The sequence below is a fragment of the Dermacentor variabilis genome, chromosome 11 (assembly GCF_050947875.1).
Source record: "Dermacentor variabilis isolate Ectoservices chromosome 11, ASM5094787v1, whole genome shotgun sequence".
In the NCBI taxonomy this organism is placed as follows: Eukaryota; Metazoa; Arthropoda; class Arachnida; order Ixodida; family Ixodidae; genus Dermacentor; species Dermacentor variabilis.
The window spans coordinates 57,044,327-57,061,473 of record NC_134578.1 but is presented as its reverse complement, the minus strand read 5'-3'; the positions used below and the strand labels follow the sequence as shown (position 1 = coordinate 57,061,473).

General features: G+C 43.7%; 2 protein-coding genes across 4 annotated transcripts in view; both read right to left on the bottom strand.

Moving 5' to 3' along the window:
- Nucleotides 1–3,099, bottom strand: part of LOC142564615 (uncharacterized) — a 37,818-nt gene extending 34,719 nt beyond the window's left edge. Inside the window, exons 1-2 of one of the 3 annotated variants that reach the window (XM_075675675.1) lie at nucleotides 2,988–3,099; nucleotides 965–1,072 (exon numbers count right to left, since the gene is read on the bottom strand). In XM_075675675.1, coding sequence (XP_075531790.1) covers nucleotides 965–1,072; nucleotides 2,988–3,039 — 160 coding nt within the window. In that variant the 5' untranslated portion in view covers nucleotides 3,040–3,099. Of the gene's footprint in view, nucleotides 1–964; nucleotides 1,073–2,115; nucleotides 2,387–2,594; nucleotides 2,821–2,987 lie in introns of those variants that run through there. The other 2 variants (XM_075675674.1, XM_075675676.1) reach the window with 2 other exon arrangements.
- Nucleotides 3,100–8,029: 4,930 nt separating this feature from the next.
- LOC142564616 (uncharacterized) overlaps nucleotides 8,030–17,147 on the bottom strand; it is a 32,100-nt gene continuing 22,982 nt past the window's right edge. The window contains exon 8 of the mRNA XM_075675677.1: nucleotides 8,030–10,651. The gene's annotated coding sequence lies outside the window, so the exon portion shown is untranslated. The remainder of the gene's footprint in view (nucleotides 10,652–17,147) is intronic.

The following is a 17,147-nucleotide window of genomic DNA, read 5'->3' as shown; positions in this document are numbered from 1 at the left end:
TGCCTATTTCTGCTTGCATGTAAGTCACACCAATGAGGAAAGACTGTTAGATATTGAAACAGAATCCGAGATAAGTGAGTTGAAGATTATTAAAGAGCAGCTGCAAGCCAATACTTTCACAAGTGTGGCGGTAATTGCAACTACAATCAGTGTTGATCAAGGCCGCTGGAGTTTCCCATGAAATGAAGGCTGGATCAGCTCTGCAATGAACAACCTATATAAAGAAAAACTAATTACACCCTGGCCATATTTCTAGCTTTTATATGCATTGTGAAAGCCTCTAAACAAAGACCACTACAAGGAACTTGCCAGAAAAAGAAAGGAATTTAGCCATTCCCGATGCCAGATTAGTGATACCCCTGCCAGCTGTCTTGCAGGAAGGTGCAGGAAAATGGTGGAAGCCCCAGTCTCCCTCTCCAATCTACAAAGAATTTGCGATGCACTTCCGAAAAGAGTTCCTGCCACCTGGATAGTAGCTCAGAGTCCAGCACGGGCTCAATTTGCAAACGCAGCATCCAGACGAAATCTTGCTACAGTATACCCGTACAATGCACGAACACTTTCATAGAGCAGCACCAAGTGTGCCCGAGGTTGACAGAGTAGCTCAAGCCATTCGACAGAGAGTAAGCCCCGGTACAAATCATTTTTGTATGGATGCACACTGGAGACCCTAGAGCAAATCACATGTGTAACACGTGGGATTCACAATGCCTTGCTTGCTGAAAGCACCGTCGTGCCACCGCTGCCCCCAAACTGTGCCCTGGAACCCTCATCGGCTTGAAAGTGCGACCCCCCCCCCACCCCAAAAGCCCCCAACATGTGGTTTGCAGCTTGTGCATACACAGTGGCAATGACACTATTTATTTCTATGCTCCCCCCATACCCTACAGCTGTCTAAAATCAACAAATTTCAGGCAACACAGATGTCCCAACACGACGACCATCGAATTCAGTGGGTACTTACCAATCTGGGTTGGCAGAAAGCCGCCCGAGCAGTCGACAGCACAAACGATTTCCTCAGGCTCGCGCTTCGGTGACAAGAGCCCGATGACCCCAGTAATCAGGCCAGGACCTACGAGAGAGGATAAATTTGTGTACAACGTTGTCATAGCACATTGTCATCGACGACTATCACTTCCAGACATTCGTCACATAAGGTCAATTCCTTTTGTTGGTACTAGTACCATAACATGTCCACTTGCACATTCACCTTCACCTGCAGGGGCCAGTGTCAGAGCCGCAACGATAACCAATTGCATCGAGTCATTTAGATCTTTTGTAAGTGGTTTCCTCTAACTTCAGAGCGACACAGAAACAATGGAAAACACACATAGCCGCATTTCCTCAGTTGCAACTCTTTCCACAGTTGCTGTAATGCTCTTTCGATCTTGCATTTGTACATCTCTCTATCTGCCTTATATGAAGTATCTTCTGGGGCACAGAGAGGTGCTGTAAACAATCCTCATGGCATTCAACAAACTTGCGTGCACAATATGCTGCAAGGGCTGTTCTGGCTCTGTGCTGCATGCTTGCTTAGTTTCTTAAGCCTGACATGCATTCATTTCCTTGAACACAGCACATACCATTAGCGCACCGTGCCTGTTACAAACCTTTTTCATTTTATCGGAAAGTGAGTATATCAGATATATCAGAAACTTGCTTTCTTTTGTTATATTTCAATTTTCTTTTTTTCCCTGTCAAGCTTCTTAACAATTTTTATAGTAATCGGAGAGGGTATATTCTCGGGAAGCTAGCTGCCCTTTTGTCTAACAATTTTAACAGCCTTCTTCCAACCCTGTGATGACAGAACTTTGTAGCATGCAAGGATTGCCCATGCTCCTTTTCACAAGTTTTGAACAACCGAAATCGTGTCACAGGATTGCTTTGTATCCTTCTGTCATAACAGCTTATCACAAGAAAGCCAAGGCCAGCCTGCCATTGCTGGCTCACCTTTGCTACATTTTTTTTTTCTTGCAATAAGCTGTACACCTAGCACGTCCATATTGTCATCTCATGCTCCACGCATTACTGTGAAACTGCAGTGGATTCCAGCACGGTCGATGATCTTTGAATATTCGATTTAAACAACAACCCTTTCATCATCGTGGTCTTCACCAAGCATGACGTGACGCAGAGATCAGATGCTGCAGCCCCAATGGACAATCGCAAAGATGGTTTTCAAACGACGTCCTCGCAGAAAATAATGTTTCCCGGAAAGCAGACACCCTGTGGCTACAAATGCACTGTCTCTCAAGAGACGTGGATCCCGCTCCGCAACATTGGCAGCCGCTATCATGCGAGATTTCGTCTCGGTTTAAAATTCTGCGCACAAAGCACTACGGCGGGTCCAATAACGAGTACGCAGGGCGCGTACGTCATCGTGATCACTAGCCAAGGCGTCCGAGTTTCCCTACATTTGACCACGGCCGTGCAGGGCAGAGCTGCACCATTTGAAACGAACTGCACCGCTGTACTTTTTTTTTTTTTTTTTCACGTGACGTTTCCGCGCACTGGCCAGGCAACAGCACCGTGTACCGACATCTCGCAGAATGAAGTCCAGCGAACAATACCGACACAGCTTCACGTTTGCTTACTAAATTGAAGAATCTTGCCGTGTTCAGAAACAATTACGAGCACGACGGCCTCCCCAAACATGCTCAAGCGGATTGCCACTAACATGATGTATGCACTACGAGAAGTGACTGCAGAAGCTGTCTTCTCTTGTGTCCGCAAAGCACTCCCAGTCACAGACAGCGAAGCTCTCATCAGTCGCTTTATCTGTCTGCTTGCGTCAATTGGTGAATACATTATCTTCAGCTAAGGAGTCGATCAAACCGTTGCGATAAGAGCACAGACGACTTGCAGAGCGCGCGCGCACGCGGATTGAGCACGCCGAGTGTTCATGACTGTAAACGCAGCACCTGCTGGTAGGTAAGAAACTATGTTTCAGACATATGAAGCGGGTCACAGAACGTAAAATGACTTACCGTCACCATCATATTCTTCTTCGTCACCTCTGTTATAGTCTGCCTCATCCATGCCTTCTCTATTCTTTCATGATTCATTTGTTATTTCCCTCCCGCGCAGTGCTGCCAACCTCCGAAGCAAAATCCACTAGCCCACCACCGTCGGACACGCGCGTACACTGTCATGCGCCTAGTAACGGCCTTGCTCTAGATTTCTCTAGTTCTTGCCGACCTCTCCCCGCTTTTCTTCATTAAAATGTACTCCTCCTCCTAGTTCTTGTCAAGTCAGCGCCAAGTGCACTGTTCAGATTGTGAATCTGTAAAAAGGAAATTCTGTATTATGGAAATAGCTGCACATCCAGTAGGTTACATTTATTTCTAAGCTCCATCGTACCATAATATGTAGTCACCGCGCTGAAGATGGAATAACATTCTAGTGGAAGCTGCTGTCAATACAGTCTCCTACTTGGAGCCATATTCACAGAGGGCGTCAGCACGTTTGTGCATTGCTCCACACGCAATTAAAACTAGGTTGGAGAACAACAGAGCGCCAGCTATAACTAGGAAAACTTGAAAACAGTCGAATCTCGATATAACGAACACAACACGGATATAACGAATTATCGGATATAACAATATAAGTATAAATTTGTACATGCTTTATTTCAATGAAGTATTCTCCTGCCATATAGCGAAATTGAAAATGTTGGAACATAGATGGACCCTACAGTTAAGGCCTCATTTACAGTACATGTCAGCTGAGCCTGTTCTAGCTGTGTGTGCGTGCTCCTCCCAGTCATGAACATGAACTTCATTATAACCTCCAAATTGATATTTTACAACAAATCAATGCGACATTAACCCATTAAATAAAAGAATGTGTCATATTATTGATTGGCCTGTGGCCAATAAAGCAGCATCTACCTGACCCACCCGGATCTACACCACTCGCCATGTTACTCTGCTCTCCTTCGGGGGAACCTTCCCTGCCTTTCCCACGCCCTTTATCTCTCTCTCTGAGCCAGGCTTCGTGGTAAAGCATACAAAAAAGAACATATATGCACTGCAGAAGTCAAAGGTGATGATATACAGGTTCACAGTAGTGCAGCTTCCATAGTAGTCGTGGCGTTGATGCCGATAAAGAAGTGATGGCAGAGTGGACTCAAGTGGCACATACTGTAAAGATAACCTTCCAGCAGAAGCACGAGCAAAGCGACATAGCCATTAAAGCTGATCATGTCTGCGAAATAGTCCTTGCTCTCGCACCACACACAATCGCAGCCACCGTGTTCTTTTTTAGGTTTTCCTAGATAAGGGCAAATTTCCCCTTTTCCTTAAAGAAGGCACAAAATTCCAAGATCTAAGAAAATTTCTCTAGGGTTAGCAGAGCTACTTAAAGGCCCTTTAGCAGTGCTGTATGCTGCCACGTGAGCGTTGCAGTGGCTGCCATGCCCTCTTCTGTTATTTCCCTTCAAGATGCCTGGCTCTGCCTTAGTACCCTTTTGTATTGCGCGCCAGCCATTTGCCAGCTTTCATGCTTTTTTCTGTTGTCTCCAAACAATAACCCTGAAAGGTGTTGGGTGCTTTTGCAACAACAATACAATATTAAGTAGCCGTCATGTGCAATAAAAAATTAATGGTGAAAGAAGTCGTCATTATATGTCTCTTACCTGGCCCGTAATTCACACCTCATTTAACTTGCAGATGACGAGTTTAATCTGCATGTTGCTCACGGTGGCAGTTGAAGGTCCATCTCTTCCCTGCAACAGTGATGCCTCCTGACCTCTAGACAATGAAGCAAGGGACCAGGAGTGTCCTAAATTCGTGACATAACCACCAACAGCTACAGGAGCAAAGGCTAGAAGCTGTTGCAACAACAAAGAGCTGAACTCAACTTCAAGTTACTCCAGCCCAGCGAAGCCTCCATTTTCTTCAAATCAACTTTTGTCAGGATCCGAAAGAGACACATGCTCATGCATGGGAAGTTTAGCAAGCTTTTTCTTCTATCCGTCCGAAGCGCAGCCAAGATGAGGAGTTTCAGCAGCACAGAGGAGAGGAGGCACAATTCCTCAACAGCTCCACTGGCTAGTCTACCTCCACATGAAAATGAATTATATTCGTACCCTGTATCGGCATCAAGTGCTTTGGAAGCTTATGTGGCACACCTGATCAGATGACTGAGCCAATCACCATGCAACTGCCATCAGAGTGTGTTTCTACAATCAGCAGAGAAGCTAATGCGCCTGATGCAGCTGCCCGGCATGGAAATTTGGCTGCTGGGAAGCTGAAAACTTCTTGAAGTAATTGTGCTCCCGCTGGTATGTATTTGTTTGTTTGTTCACGCCTTTATTTAACGTTGACGTGTGGAGTTTCTCGGTAACTATGTACTCGTTTGATTTGAGCAATGGCTTACGCAAACTCTTGTCAATATTGTCGTGTTTTGCTTTGTCACTTCAGCCTGTATTTCGATTGAATTTCAGGTCGGGCTTTCGCTATCAGCAGAGCACTTTACATTGGACTCTCCGGCATACAGAAACACAAGTTCCTTCCCACACTTCCCACACCGCCGCAAAGTTCGTGCGGCCCTGCTTTCGCCGACAACTACCACTCCTCCCCAGCCTTCACTTCTGCCGCTCTCTCTCTCTCTCTCTCTCTCTCTCTCTCTCTCTCTATATATATATATATATATATATATATATATATACTGACCGCCCCATCTACGGTCAGTTGTTTTTCCATCCATATTGATTTCAATTAATTGATCATTTCTTTAATTCAATTCATAAGTACTAGTAATTTCCCCTATGCAGTCCTTGGTGTCTTTGCTTGTTGGCTTCTTATGATGACTAATAAACATCCAGCAGGTGGGGCAGGAACCCATGTCTTTGCATTACGCATGTGAATTGAGCTACTGTGGACCGCGTTTGTTTAAGGCGTTGTTGTGCACCATTGTTCATAATATCCGAGAGGATTGAGCCTTGTCGTTGCCTCACACCGCATCGTGGCAGAAGTGTTAGACTGTAATTATGGAGCTGTACGTGCCAAAACCATAATCGGAATATGAGGCACGCTGTGTGGCGGACTCTGGATTAACTTTGACACCCTAGCGTTCCAAGTTTCCAAACCCAGCGACCAAAGTTGGTCCGATGGCCAGTTTCAAATCTCATTCCCTCAGCGCAGCAGCCTGATGCGCTACCCATTAGACCATGATGCAAGTTGGCGAGAAAACAGTTCCAAGACACAGACACATAATAAGAGGCCAGCAATGACATCAAGGACAACATAGGGGAAATTACCCGTACTTACTAACTGAATTAAAGAAATGATAAACTAATGGAAATGAAAGTGTATGAAAAAAACAACTTGCCACAGGTGGGGAACGATTCCACGTCTTCGCATTACGCGTGCGACAGACACACAGTCAGACCCGGGAAAGTGCGTGAAGTACCCGAAGAATATCAATCGCATTAAAAGGCATGGGTAACGAGTGGTTGCAGGGTGCCGTAGTCATTATCGAGGCGAGCGATAGGGTGTCTTGTCCGTCCAAACCGTATGGAGAAGGATAACAGGCTAGTGCCACCATGCCGTCACTAGGAGAAACAAACAGAGCGAAAATAGGAAAGCAAGCAGAATGGGCTGTTGAAATAGGCACAGGCAATTGTTAAAAGTGTAATAATCATAGGCACTGCTTTTATTAATGTTTGTTTTTTTATTGTTAAGCTGTCAAGGTGAATAGTTTCGATCCCGGTTCCTCTTGCCCCATTCCTTTTTCATGCAAGAATTCACTGAAAAGTAGTATTACCTGCTGGTGGAAGCCTCTAGCCTACGCCCACCACATATTCATGCATTTATTTATTTTAACTATGCCATCCACTAGCATGACTGCTCGGTTCTGCTTTGTCAAGCAGCCGTGGGTAAAACTAGACGTAAAATTGATTAGTTCGTATGCACTTGGATGCCACTACGGGCGCAATGCAACAACAGTGGTCATTGTTCGATGATCTTCAGGAAATACAGGCCGTAGGTACAATCTGCGCTCACGCTGTCCCCAATATTCATGCAACTGCAAAATGCCAAAGCGCAAGCGTGTTGAGAATTCAGCACACGTTGCCTTTTTTTTGACGGATGGTACTGATCCCAAGTTTATGCTGACAATTTTGTGTTAAGGACGAGTAACAAAATGTGCAACTTGGCTCCCAGTTCGTTGCGTAAAACAGTACTCATTTGTTAGGATTGCCCGGGAACATTAATAACGAAATTACATCCTTAAATGACGAATCGTGCTGCCCATGTAGCCAGGGAGGGGAGACAAGCACCAAGTACCTCAGTACATCAGTCAGTTGAACGTTGCCATGTCAAAACTTGGTTATGTCAGAGCTTTGAATCACTGTAAGAGTTAGGTGTTCATCTTGTCAAGATTATTTGCAGCAGCTTTGGTCTTTAAAAATAAGAAAAAAAAAGAAAGAAAGATATGAACACTTGAAGGTTCTTCAAATTTAACAACAGAGGAAATAGGTTAAAAGCACCAACAAACCGTATGATGCACCACACGTGTGACCAAGGCTAGAATGATGTAAATATTTTGCTCGAATGGAGACTGTACTTCTTCGCACTTTAGTGGTTCAGCTGATCGTGACCAGAAAGGAATTGAGTAAAAGGATTGTTACACCATACCGGTCAAGATTATGGCATGGATGCCCTTGTTACGAGGTCCCTATGGCTCCCACATATGTGGATGCAAGCGTGACAATTTCAGGTCACGCTCTGCTGGCTGTTATGGCCACATTTAGACATGCCAAAATTAAATTTTCTTTCAATTCGAAATGCGACATATATATATATATATATATATTTTTTTTGCTGTTAATGGGGGTTGCCTGCAACTAGCCAGTTATAAACAGGACGCATCACGGGAGCTGGCATGCATTTCCATGACAGGGGTGCGGACCCTGTCCTACAAGTCCCTTCTTTTCTAGCTTGCAATGACTTTAAGTAGAACTCATGCTTTGGACATATAGGAGGCTAATCTACCCACCACAATTAATCCACGACTTCAACAACACTTGAAGATTATTAATTTATTCAAGAAGAAGCAACTGGTACTCTGTTTTCATTGTGTCAGCAAATATATGGCAATTCATCTGAAGTAAAAACATACAAATTGCTACGGCATAAATCTATTCACATGAGGACAATGAAAGCACTCTCATTCAGCCAGGGAACTTGTGTCCAGCACTAATAACAAAAAAGTAGTAACAAAAAAGAAGACCTTCAAATATTGCGTGCACAGGAGCTGACAGCCTTTCTCTGTAGTGTTTATATTTCGAATACACCCATTTCCTTATTTATCACAAGTACAGAAATGTTGACAAAGGGCATTTGAAGCTGTTTACACCTTTTGTGCACGCTGCACACAACTGTAACACTGCCTATGCCAGGTGTTCGTTGAAAAACACGGGCACACATCATCAAGTAATGCATAGATGTAGATTATACATACAAGTGAGAACAGGCTAAGTGGTGCATAACAATTAGAACGAGTATGTTAAGAAGAAACCATTTGCATGCAACAAGAAAGACGAAAAAAGGAAACTGACAAGAAACTGAAAAAAGAAAAGCACTTTCACTGCCACATTTTGTATAAAAGTTCACTCACGCTAACTCAAACGCTATTGGACCACAGATTTCCATTCTTGAGTTGTCTGTACTTAGAAGGTAATACGGTACAAGAGCTACAAGAGCAGTACTATACATCATTGTACGATGTGGCGTTTCATTTGCGGTACAGCACACTAGAAAACTTGACTAAACCTTTGAAAAAAATTTGTGAGTGTGGAAGCCGGTTTTGACTAGAATACCTTTTTTTTCCATGTCAAATTTTTACACTTGCTTGTTATATGTATGGCGTTTTAAACATATGCATTTGAGTTGCAAATTTTTATGTTTTTCTTTTCTGTAAATAAGTGTGCCGTTTTCTTCAGTTAACTTCAGTCGCAGCATGCGGTTGTTCCTCCATTTCTCAATCTGTGTTCCTTGCACAAGTTCACAGTAGGTGGAACATCAAGCGTGCACACATTTTGAGCAGTCACATGGCAAAATAATGTCCAATCATCTGCCATTTCTGGCTACACTACTTAGTCTTGAGACGCTAATAAGTCTTTATTAAGCTAATGTTTCTATTAAGTGGTTCCAAAATGAACTGAAAAACAAACTGAGCTAACAAAAAATTTTTGTTTGTTTCATCCAACTGTCATTTCAAGTTTTCGAAACTTCCTTGCAGTTCTGACAATCTTTTTTTCTTTCTGCTGCCACAGTGTGCCTTTTTTTTCACTGCATATCAAAACAGCAGTGTTCTGGTCAGCGTATTCCAGTTTCTAACCATCACAACCACTTCCAGTTACTAAGAAAAAAAAAAGTTGCGTCGCCCTGCAATCAAACAGAAACCACTTACAAACAATCACAAAGAGCCCTATACGATATTAGCACGCAAAAAAAAAAACCCAATAAATACACCTTTGAAATGAAGTACTGAGAGGGTGCTGTAAAAATGTCAACAGTAAAAGCTGTAATTTACTACTGCAGTAGTCTTCGCACACTTCTGGTTTCAGCTTACAGCTTTGATGCAACAAAAACGAAAAAGGGGGGGGGGGGAGGCGGGACAAAAGGGTGCCACTCCAAAACATAAGGATGCAGTCAAGTGAAAATAAGTTGTTTTTTTTTGTGTGTGTGTCAGAGATGTGCACAACAACATAACATATATCTCTGCATGAGACCTACCGCTTCCAAGATGTGGTCACTAAAAAATAAAAGTGTGACTTTGATCCCCAAGGACTCTGCTCCGAAATATATCATTACCACATGCAATATATACAGAAGCACGCCAAAGATTAATGATGTTCAACAAAATGACACTGCCAAAGCAGATTATTTAGAACAAAATAAAGAAAGAGGAGAAGAAAACAAACAACCACAAAAGTTAGCTTAGAACTGTCAAGATCAACATGCAATGAACAAACAAAATAGCAAACAAAACCGATGCTCTACAAGGACACCATCGTAGAAAATCATTACAATGCTTCCATTAGGAGATGGGAAGCCTCAAGGTTGCGCAGCATCTCACTGCTGTTGAAACTTTCACGGGCGAGCGACGGCCGCGGGCAGGCAGTTGTGTCACGTTCAAGATGTCTGCATGCCACTTCCGCAACGAAGTACACACGCTGACAAACACACGTGCACGGAACAAGCGTTCTTGCTGGATGCCGGGAACTGTCAACAAAGTTGCAGCGGCAAAAGAAGCACCTCAATTTCATATCCACGACAACAGCAACAAGTGCAACCTGTACTTCGTACTCGGTTTCAAATCTTTTAAAGTTTACTTCACTGACCCTCGAAGTCCAACTGCGGGGTAGCGCAGAGCAGAGCGACTGCAGATGTAGATGGGAACTGTCGTCTGCGTCACAAACGGCGGCAACGCAGCAGAAGGCGATTTCGGCCGTCGGCAGTCTTTGAATGCGTGGCTCGAAGAAGCTGCTGTTCAAATGTATTTCCGCGTGTCGTTCAAACTAATTCACCGCACCCCGTGTGTTGCACTCCACTCGTGTGACACTCTGACAGACACTGTCCTTGGTCCTCTGCGTCCAGCCGTAGATGTCCGAGCTCCTGCGCGTGTCCTCTGAAGAGTGTGTCTGGATTGGGGCATGGAGGACGAAATGCATCAGAATTTAGCATATTAGTTTTGCAGAAATCCGCCAGGTGGAGAAAGTTTCATAAAAAAAAAAAAGAAATCTTGTCATGCACTTCCACATGACAGTAACATAAAGCTACAAAGGAAACCTGTACGAGTTCCTAATTAAAGATCTTTGCAGTTGAAGAATACTCTGTCCTGGTTCAGAGTTTCCTTCGTAACTTTGTGCTACTTTAATGTGGATTACAATTCCTTAAATGATATCTTGTTCTTTAGGTAAAAGGCACATCACACAGAGTGCTTTCGTGTGTGTTAATCTATCGGTGTGTCCTTTTTACCTATAGACATCAAACCAACATGCCCAAATTTCCAAACACCTTACATAACAGTTGCACACATGTACACAAGTGCTGCAATTAAGCAACAGTATAAGGAGAGGAACCAGGTTGAGTCTAAAATGCAATGCGACCCATGTTTAATGATGAGCCATTGATTACGCCGTACCGCCTGCAGTGAAGCGGTGCCCATGGCATTCTACTGCCGAGCACGGGGTTGCAGGTTCGATTACTCGGAATGATGACCACATTTCAATGGGGTGGAATGCCAAAAATGCTCCCGAACTTTGCCTTAGGTGCACATTATGGAACCCCAAATGGTAAAAATTTATGCACAGCACTCCAGCTAACGTGCCCTTCATAACAGACTGTTCAGTTCCGGGACAGTAAAGCCCATAATTTTAAGTGATTAGTCCAGAGTGTGTGTACATATCTCAGGATTAGCGTTGCCATGTTAGTGATTCTGTCACTAGATTTAGTGACCTTTTAGTTTGCATAGCGACAAAGTATTCCACTTATCGACTGGTGACTTTGTTTAGTGACCAAGGAAGAATTGGCAAGATATCAACCTAGAAGAGAAGCCAAGCCAAAAATGGCTTTCTAGAATGCACTTAATTATTCAAGAGCTGCAGAAGACGGCTGAAATAAACTATACAGTGAGTAGTCTCTGTGACTATGATGAAGCAACTGTGATGTCTGCTCACGGATGCCATACACTGTGGTTAATTGCACTGAGGAAAACTTGCTTCCCATTCTGGCCACAATATGAATGTTTTTTATTCTTCATTAACCCCCCTTATGCACTTTCACTGAATACCTTTGATTGGTAATCATTCGCAAGTGTTGACGTAAATTATCAGAACATCGCAATACACTTGATGGCAAAGTTTGGAAAACAGCAGGCGACTAATAACACAGTTCAACTGCATGTAGAAAGGTGCACGTATCGAAGCGGCTGGGCATGTTCGCACAAATTTGAGCGCATTATTTCCATTCCACGTGGCTCTTGGACAAAGTAGACGCTGCACAGAGGTTTCAGGTGGATCAAGTGTCAGCAACTTAGTAGCTCACCTGTATAAAGATCACATAGTTATTGTCACCGAGTTAATAAAGGAAATATGTGGGGTGAAATTTAGTTCCCCTTCTATGAGTGCCGAAAACTTGAAAATTTGCAAGAATGACGCCAACCACGTGCGTTTTCATACTAGGAAAATCAGGTTGTCGTGTTCCTTCCTTTTCACAGTGACAAGTTTGTAAACTTGCAATCTAAAGGCAAACAAATAATGTAAGCGGTCATCACTATTGTTTTGTAAATATGTATGTCACTAAAGTAAAAACCCTACGCTAAAGACTTGTTGGTAAAGTTGCTGTTAATTCCTCACCTGCACAGACACTACATGAACACGAAATGTTCCAGCAGTATGCCATGTTCGCCAATATTAGTGTTGCAATTAAAATTTCCTTGACAGTGTTAGAGACAATTTTAGCGACAATCTTAGCGACTTTTAAGCAAACTGAGCGAAAATTTAGTAACTTCTTTGTCTCAGCTTAGCGACATCGTCTAAAAGAAGTTGGCAACACTGCTTGTAATGCCACAAGTATCTAGAGCAGGAATTCAAGCTGATTTGAAACTTGGCTCACTTTCAAGGCATTCCTGGTACAATTTGCCAATCCAGCTTGACTTACAACATTCCTATTTATGTTCCAATGAGTAAAACTCAGAATAAAGGCCCCTACCAAAAATCTCCAACCTAGTTCATCACTCTGTGAAATTCTCTGCTGCTCTTGGAAATTTCTCCCTTTCCTTGGCCCCCATTCGTTACACTTCTACAAGACCCATTATGTGCTGTACGCTAGACATAGCCTGTCAACCACACTTTTTCTTATCTTAGATACCTGCCCACGTTTGATCTTTAATCCATATTAGTGTCTTTCTGTGAACTTATAAAACCTATGAACCTGATCGGCCCACAATGGCGTCCACTGTGTACCGATACCACTGCTGAGAATCGATGCAGCCACAAGGCTTCGCTCACTTGCAGGCTAACACTTGACTCTGCGGAACATAAGTGAACTTAACAATGCGAGTCTCCACAGAGCGGATCCACGTCTGAAACTCCATCTACCACTAGGAATTCATGAGCGAAAGTAAGACTTTTGTGCCACCTGTGGCTTGGCATGGCATTCATGAACGCCTATTCCTTCTGCATTGGAACGGCCGACAGCCTTGCATGTGACAACTGTTCCTGTTATAGCGTGGCAAGAAAAGTGCTTGCGACTGCGCTCGAATAATTGGACGATTGCCCCTGAACTGACCTTGGCTTGCAATTTATGTGTATTCTTTTTTTTACCTTGTTTACATTTTCATGCCTTGCTCCTTTTCTGACTTCCGGGCGGTGTGAAGGAAGGGCTAAATGTGAAGGGGCCCCTGGACTGATGTATGTGGGCGACACAGTGCTACTAGTGGACAATGTACTAGGGGATTTACAGAGACTTCAAAATAGGATGCAACAAGAAAGTGACGTGTCTAGGCCTTAATTTTAGCATTAGAGAAACCGTGAATTATGATCTTTAACGATGAGATGAGTAATGACATGCATGGTATCAATTTGACAGCAAGTCATACCCCTACTCAAGCAAATGCCTGGGTGAATGCGTAAATGAAGAAAAGGCCTACCAAAACATCCACCAAGACAACCGAGGATAATGGGGAAACAGAATGCCGCTAGGATGAAATGTACAGCACTATGGGGCTACTAGGAATGGTCGATCAATTTTTAAACTCGTTTAAGAATTAATCATTGATAAATTTAGCCTTTAATCAATTAATCACTTTTGACGCAGGGTTTTCTCGTCGATTAATTGATTAATTGAAAGTTTTGCCGGGCACTTAAAAAAAAGGGTTGAAATACAATTATCTACTTTTGTACATAATTTTAATGTTTGAGAGATTAATATTGAGAGTTTGAGTTGGGACCAAGTTGGAAACATGAGGGTATAAAGTTTGATAATAATTGTTGATTTGTTAAAGACTAAATAGAGTTAGCACTAGTGGCCTCTGAAAAGATAAACAATATAGGTTATAAAAGGGCCCTTAGAGCACAATCAAACAAGATATATGGCACTAGTGAATCCCTAAACAGTACAGTTAAACAAGAAATAAGAAAAATGGCAAAAGTGAAGTGTGAAGTCCGACTAAAATATGCAAGAAGCTGAAATATTCACAGGGGTAAAGTTACAGTAACGCTTCACTTTGTGAACGCTGATTATGCGCAAGCGTGTGGACGATGCAAACAAGGACAGCAAGCACCGCAGTGTCAAAGCACAAATAGAAAGGCACAAACGTGGCGATTCTCTTTGCCTCCAGGGGCCTTCCTCCTCTGGCGCTCGCTTCTCTCACACTGACAAACATAATCTCGCCGATTTAACAGACGGGGCATCTACGCTTGAATTTCATGCCACGTGCTCTTTTCTACAGAGCGAAGGAATCTCAATTGGCTGGGATGTTTGGGTGAAACTGACACCTTTGAATGGCCACAAAACTACACTCTTAAGCAAAATTACATCCTTTTGCCACACAACAATAATCGTCATCTGTCTCGACCGCACTTCATTTTTTTAACGCTGCGAGCCCGGTACTTCCCAGTAACGGCATGCGTGTTATCAGCGTGACATAGCATCGCCGACAGGAAAGTAGCGGGCACAGCGTTTTCAAGAAAAGAAATGTCAGCAAGGCAGATGGCGATGCATTCTTTAAAACTGATGGTAGCGCTAAAAAGGATGAACACACAGTGAAAAGACAACACGACGACGAGGAAACGCTCGTCATCGTGTCGTCTTTTCACCGTGTGTTCGTCCTTTTTAGCGCTACCATCAGTTTCAAAGAATGATGATTATTGTTGTGTGGCAGATTTACACCCCAAAGGGTGTACTTTTGCCTGAGAGTGTAGCGTGCGAGAATAGACGCTCGGATGCTATAGATTTGCTGGAATCGACATAACCTCCATCGCTATGTCAAATACATGCTTCAAACAGGCGCAACTGCTGCGCCATGTCTTTAGTGGACTGGGAGTGACACAATAATCAGTGACTAGGTTGCTATAGTATGCCTTGAATTGCGAGGACATTTGAGGCCTCCCGCTGCTGGCGGCATGTGCGATGTGGGGGAAAAGAGGGATGTGGGACTTCCTCGGATCAATTGGGACTAGGAAAAACAGCTGACAGTCACTTTACCACGGCTGCACGGTCACTGCTTGCGCACCGCCATTCTAGTACGATTTCCAAATTTTCATTCCACTCATGTGAAACTCTTGAAAACGATTAATTGAACATGTCTAACCGATTAGGTAAACTATATGAAAAGTGGATATTGATGGAGAGTAATAATTTTGCAGGATACTTTTAATCAATTAATCGTTTAATCGCTCATTGATATTTTAACCCTAGGGGCTACAATAAGTACAAGATGGTGTGAGGAAGCTGGAAAGGTGCGCTGGTGCCAGTGCCAACATTCGCAAATGCCATTCTGTGCTTAAAATCAGACGTCTTCTCGGGGTTTGAAGTTAACCAAAGATTAGAGGGCTGACTGGCATTGGGCGCTAACAGTACAAGCTCAAATAAGGCATTGCAGGGCGACTTGGGCTGGGCCTCTCTTGAAGTCTCAGAAGAACAGGCAAGATTAGTTTTGGAAGAAAAAAATTGGGAAATTGTGATGACAAGAAGTGGGCAGCTGACTTTCCCAATTTCATGACACCATCTAATTCTCTCCTACCCTCTGCTGCATTTCCCTTCCCTGGTAACTAATAGACAATTGGTTTATATGCCTTGCGTATTACATGGCCTAGGCAACTCTATTCATCTTAACCATAACGAAGAACTATGGCTTTGTTTCAAGGCGAAGTTTGCCTCTTCCTTTGACTTTCCCACTGCTGCTGCTGCAGCTGTGGCTGTCTTGCACACCACGTCGGGGGTGGTTCAGAGCGTGTATGTACATGGCAGGAGCATGGCAGAGAGGAAAGGCAAAGGAAGAAACACGTTTGGACTTTCGCACTGTGTCGAATGCGCACAATGCCTTCTGAAGCTCCTTGGGCGACACCACAATAGCCTCTTGACTGCTGTAATTATCCGTGACCCCCCTGCAAAAGCTCTGCAGAAACTGCAGCGCTTACCTTTCTGCTAACATGCAATCGTGCAGAGGGGTAGTAGACAGAATGATAGGAAGGAGGGGAGGCAGAGAATGGGAAGAACCCTTGGCACTCTTCGCTCTCAGCTTGCATACATGGGGGGAGAGCGGGAGAGGGCTAAGGCGGCGTGAGAAGGCAAGGAAACAATACTACTAGGGTGCCTCTATGCACATGACATCGGTGCCTCTATAACATGACAGCGGTAGCAGGCGAACTGGATAAATATAAGTTCAAGCTACGGTGCATTTCTGCTACTTCTGAAAAATAAACATTATGCAAATTTATCAAGTGTACAGGTCATGCCCCCAACGCATGCAGACTCGTAGCCACATTAAAGCACCCTAGCGTCTAGGCGACATCATAGCACCACAGAGTCTAGGCACCGCACTTCAATACTTCTGTGCCGGCCGCGGTACCTCTGAGGCTATGGCATTGCTCAATGTCGCGGGTTCGAACCGGACTGCAGAAGCGACATCTCAGCGGTGGCGAAATACAAAAATGCTTGTGTACGTAAGTTTAGCTGCTTGTTAGAGATTGATTACGAGAAAGCGTTTGATTCAGTCGAAACCTCAGCAGTCATGGAGGCATTGCGGAATCAGGGTGTAGACGAGCCATATGTAAAGATACTGAAAGACATCTATAGCGGCTCCACAGCCACCGTAGTCCTCCGTAAAGAAAGCAACAAAATCCCAATAAAGAAAGGCGTCAGGCAGGGAGATACGATATCTCCGATGCTATTCACAGCGTGTTTACAGGAGGTATTCAGAGACCTGGATTGGGAAGAATTGGGGATAAGAGTTAATGGAGAATACCTTAGTAACTTGCGATTCGCTGATATTGCCTTGCTCAGTAACTCAGGGGACCAACCGCAATGCATGCTCACTGACCTAGAGAGGCAAAGCCGAAGGGTGGGTCTAAAAATTAATCTGCAGAAAACTAAAGTAATGTTTAACAGTCTCGGAAGGGAACAGCAGTTTTC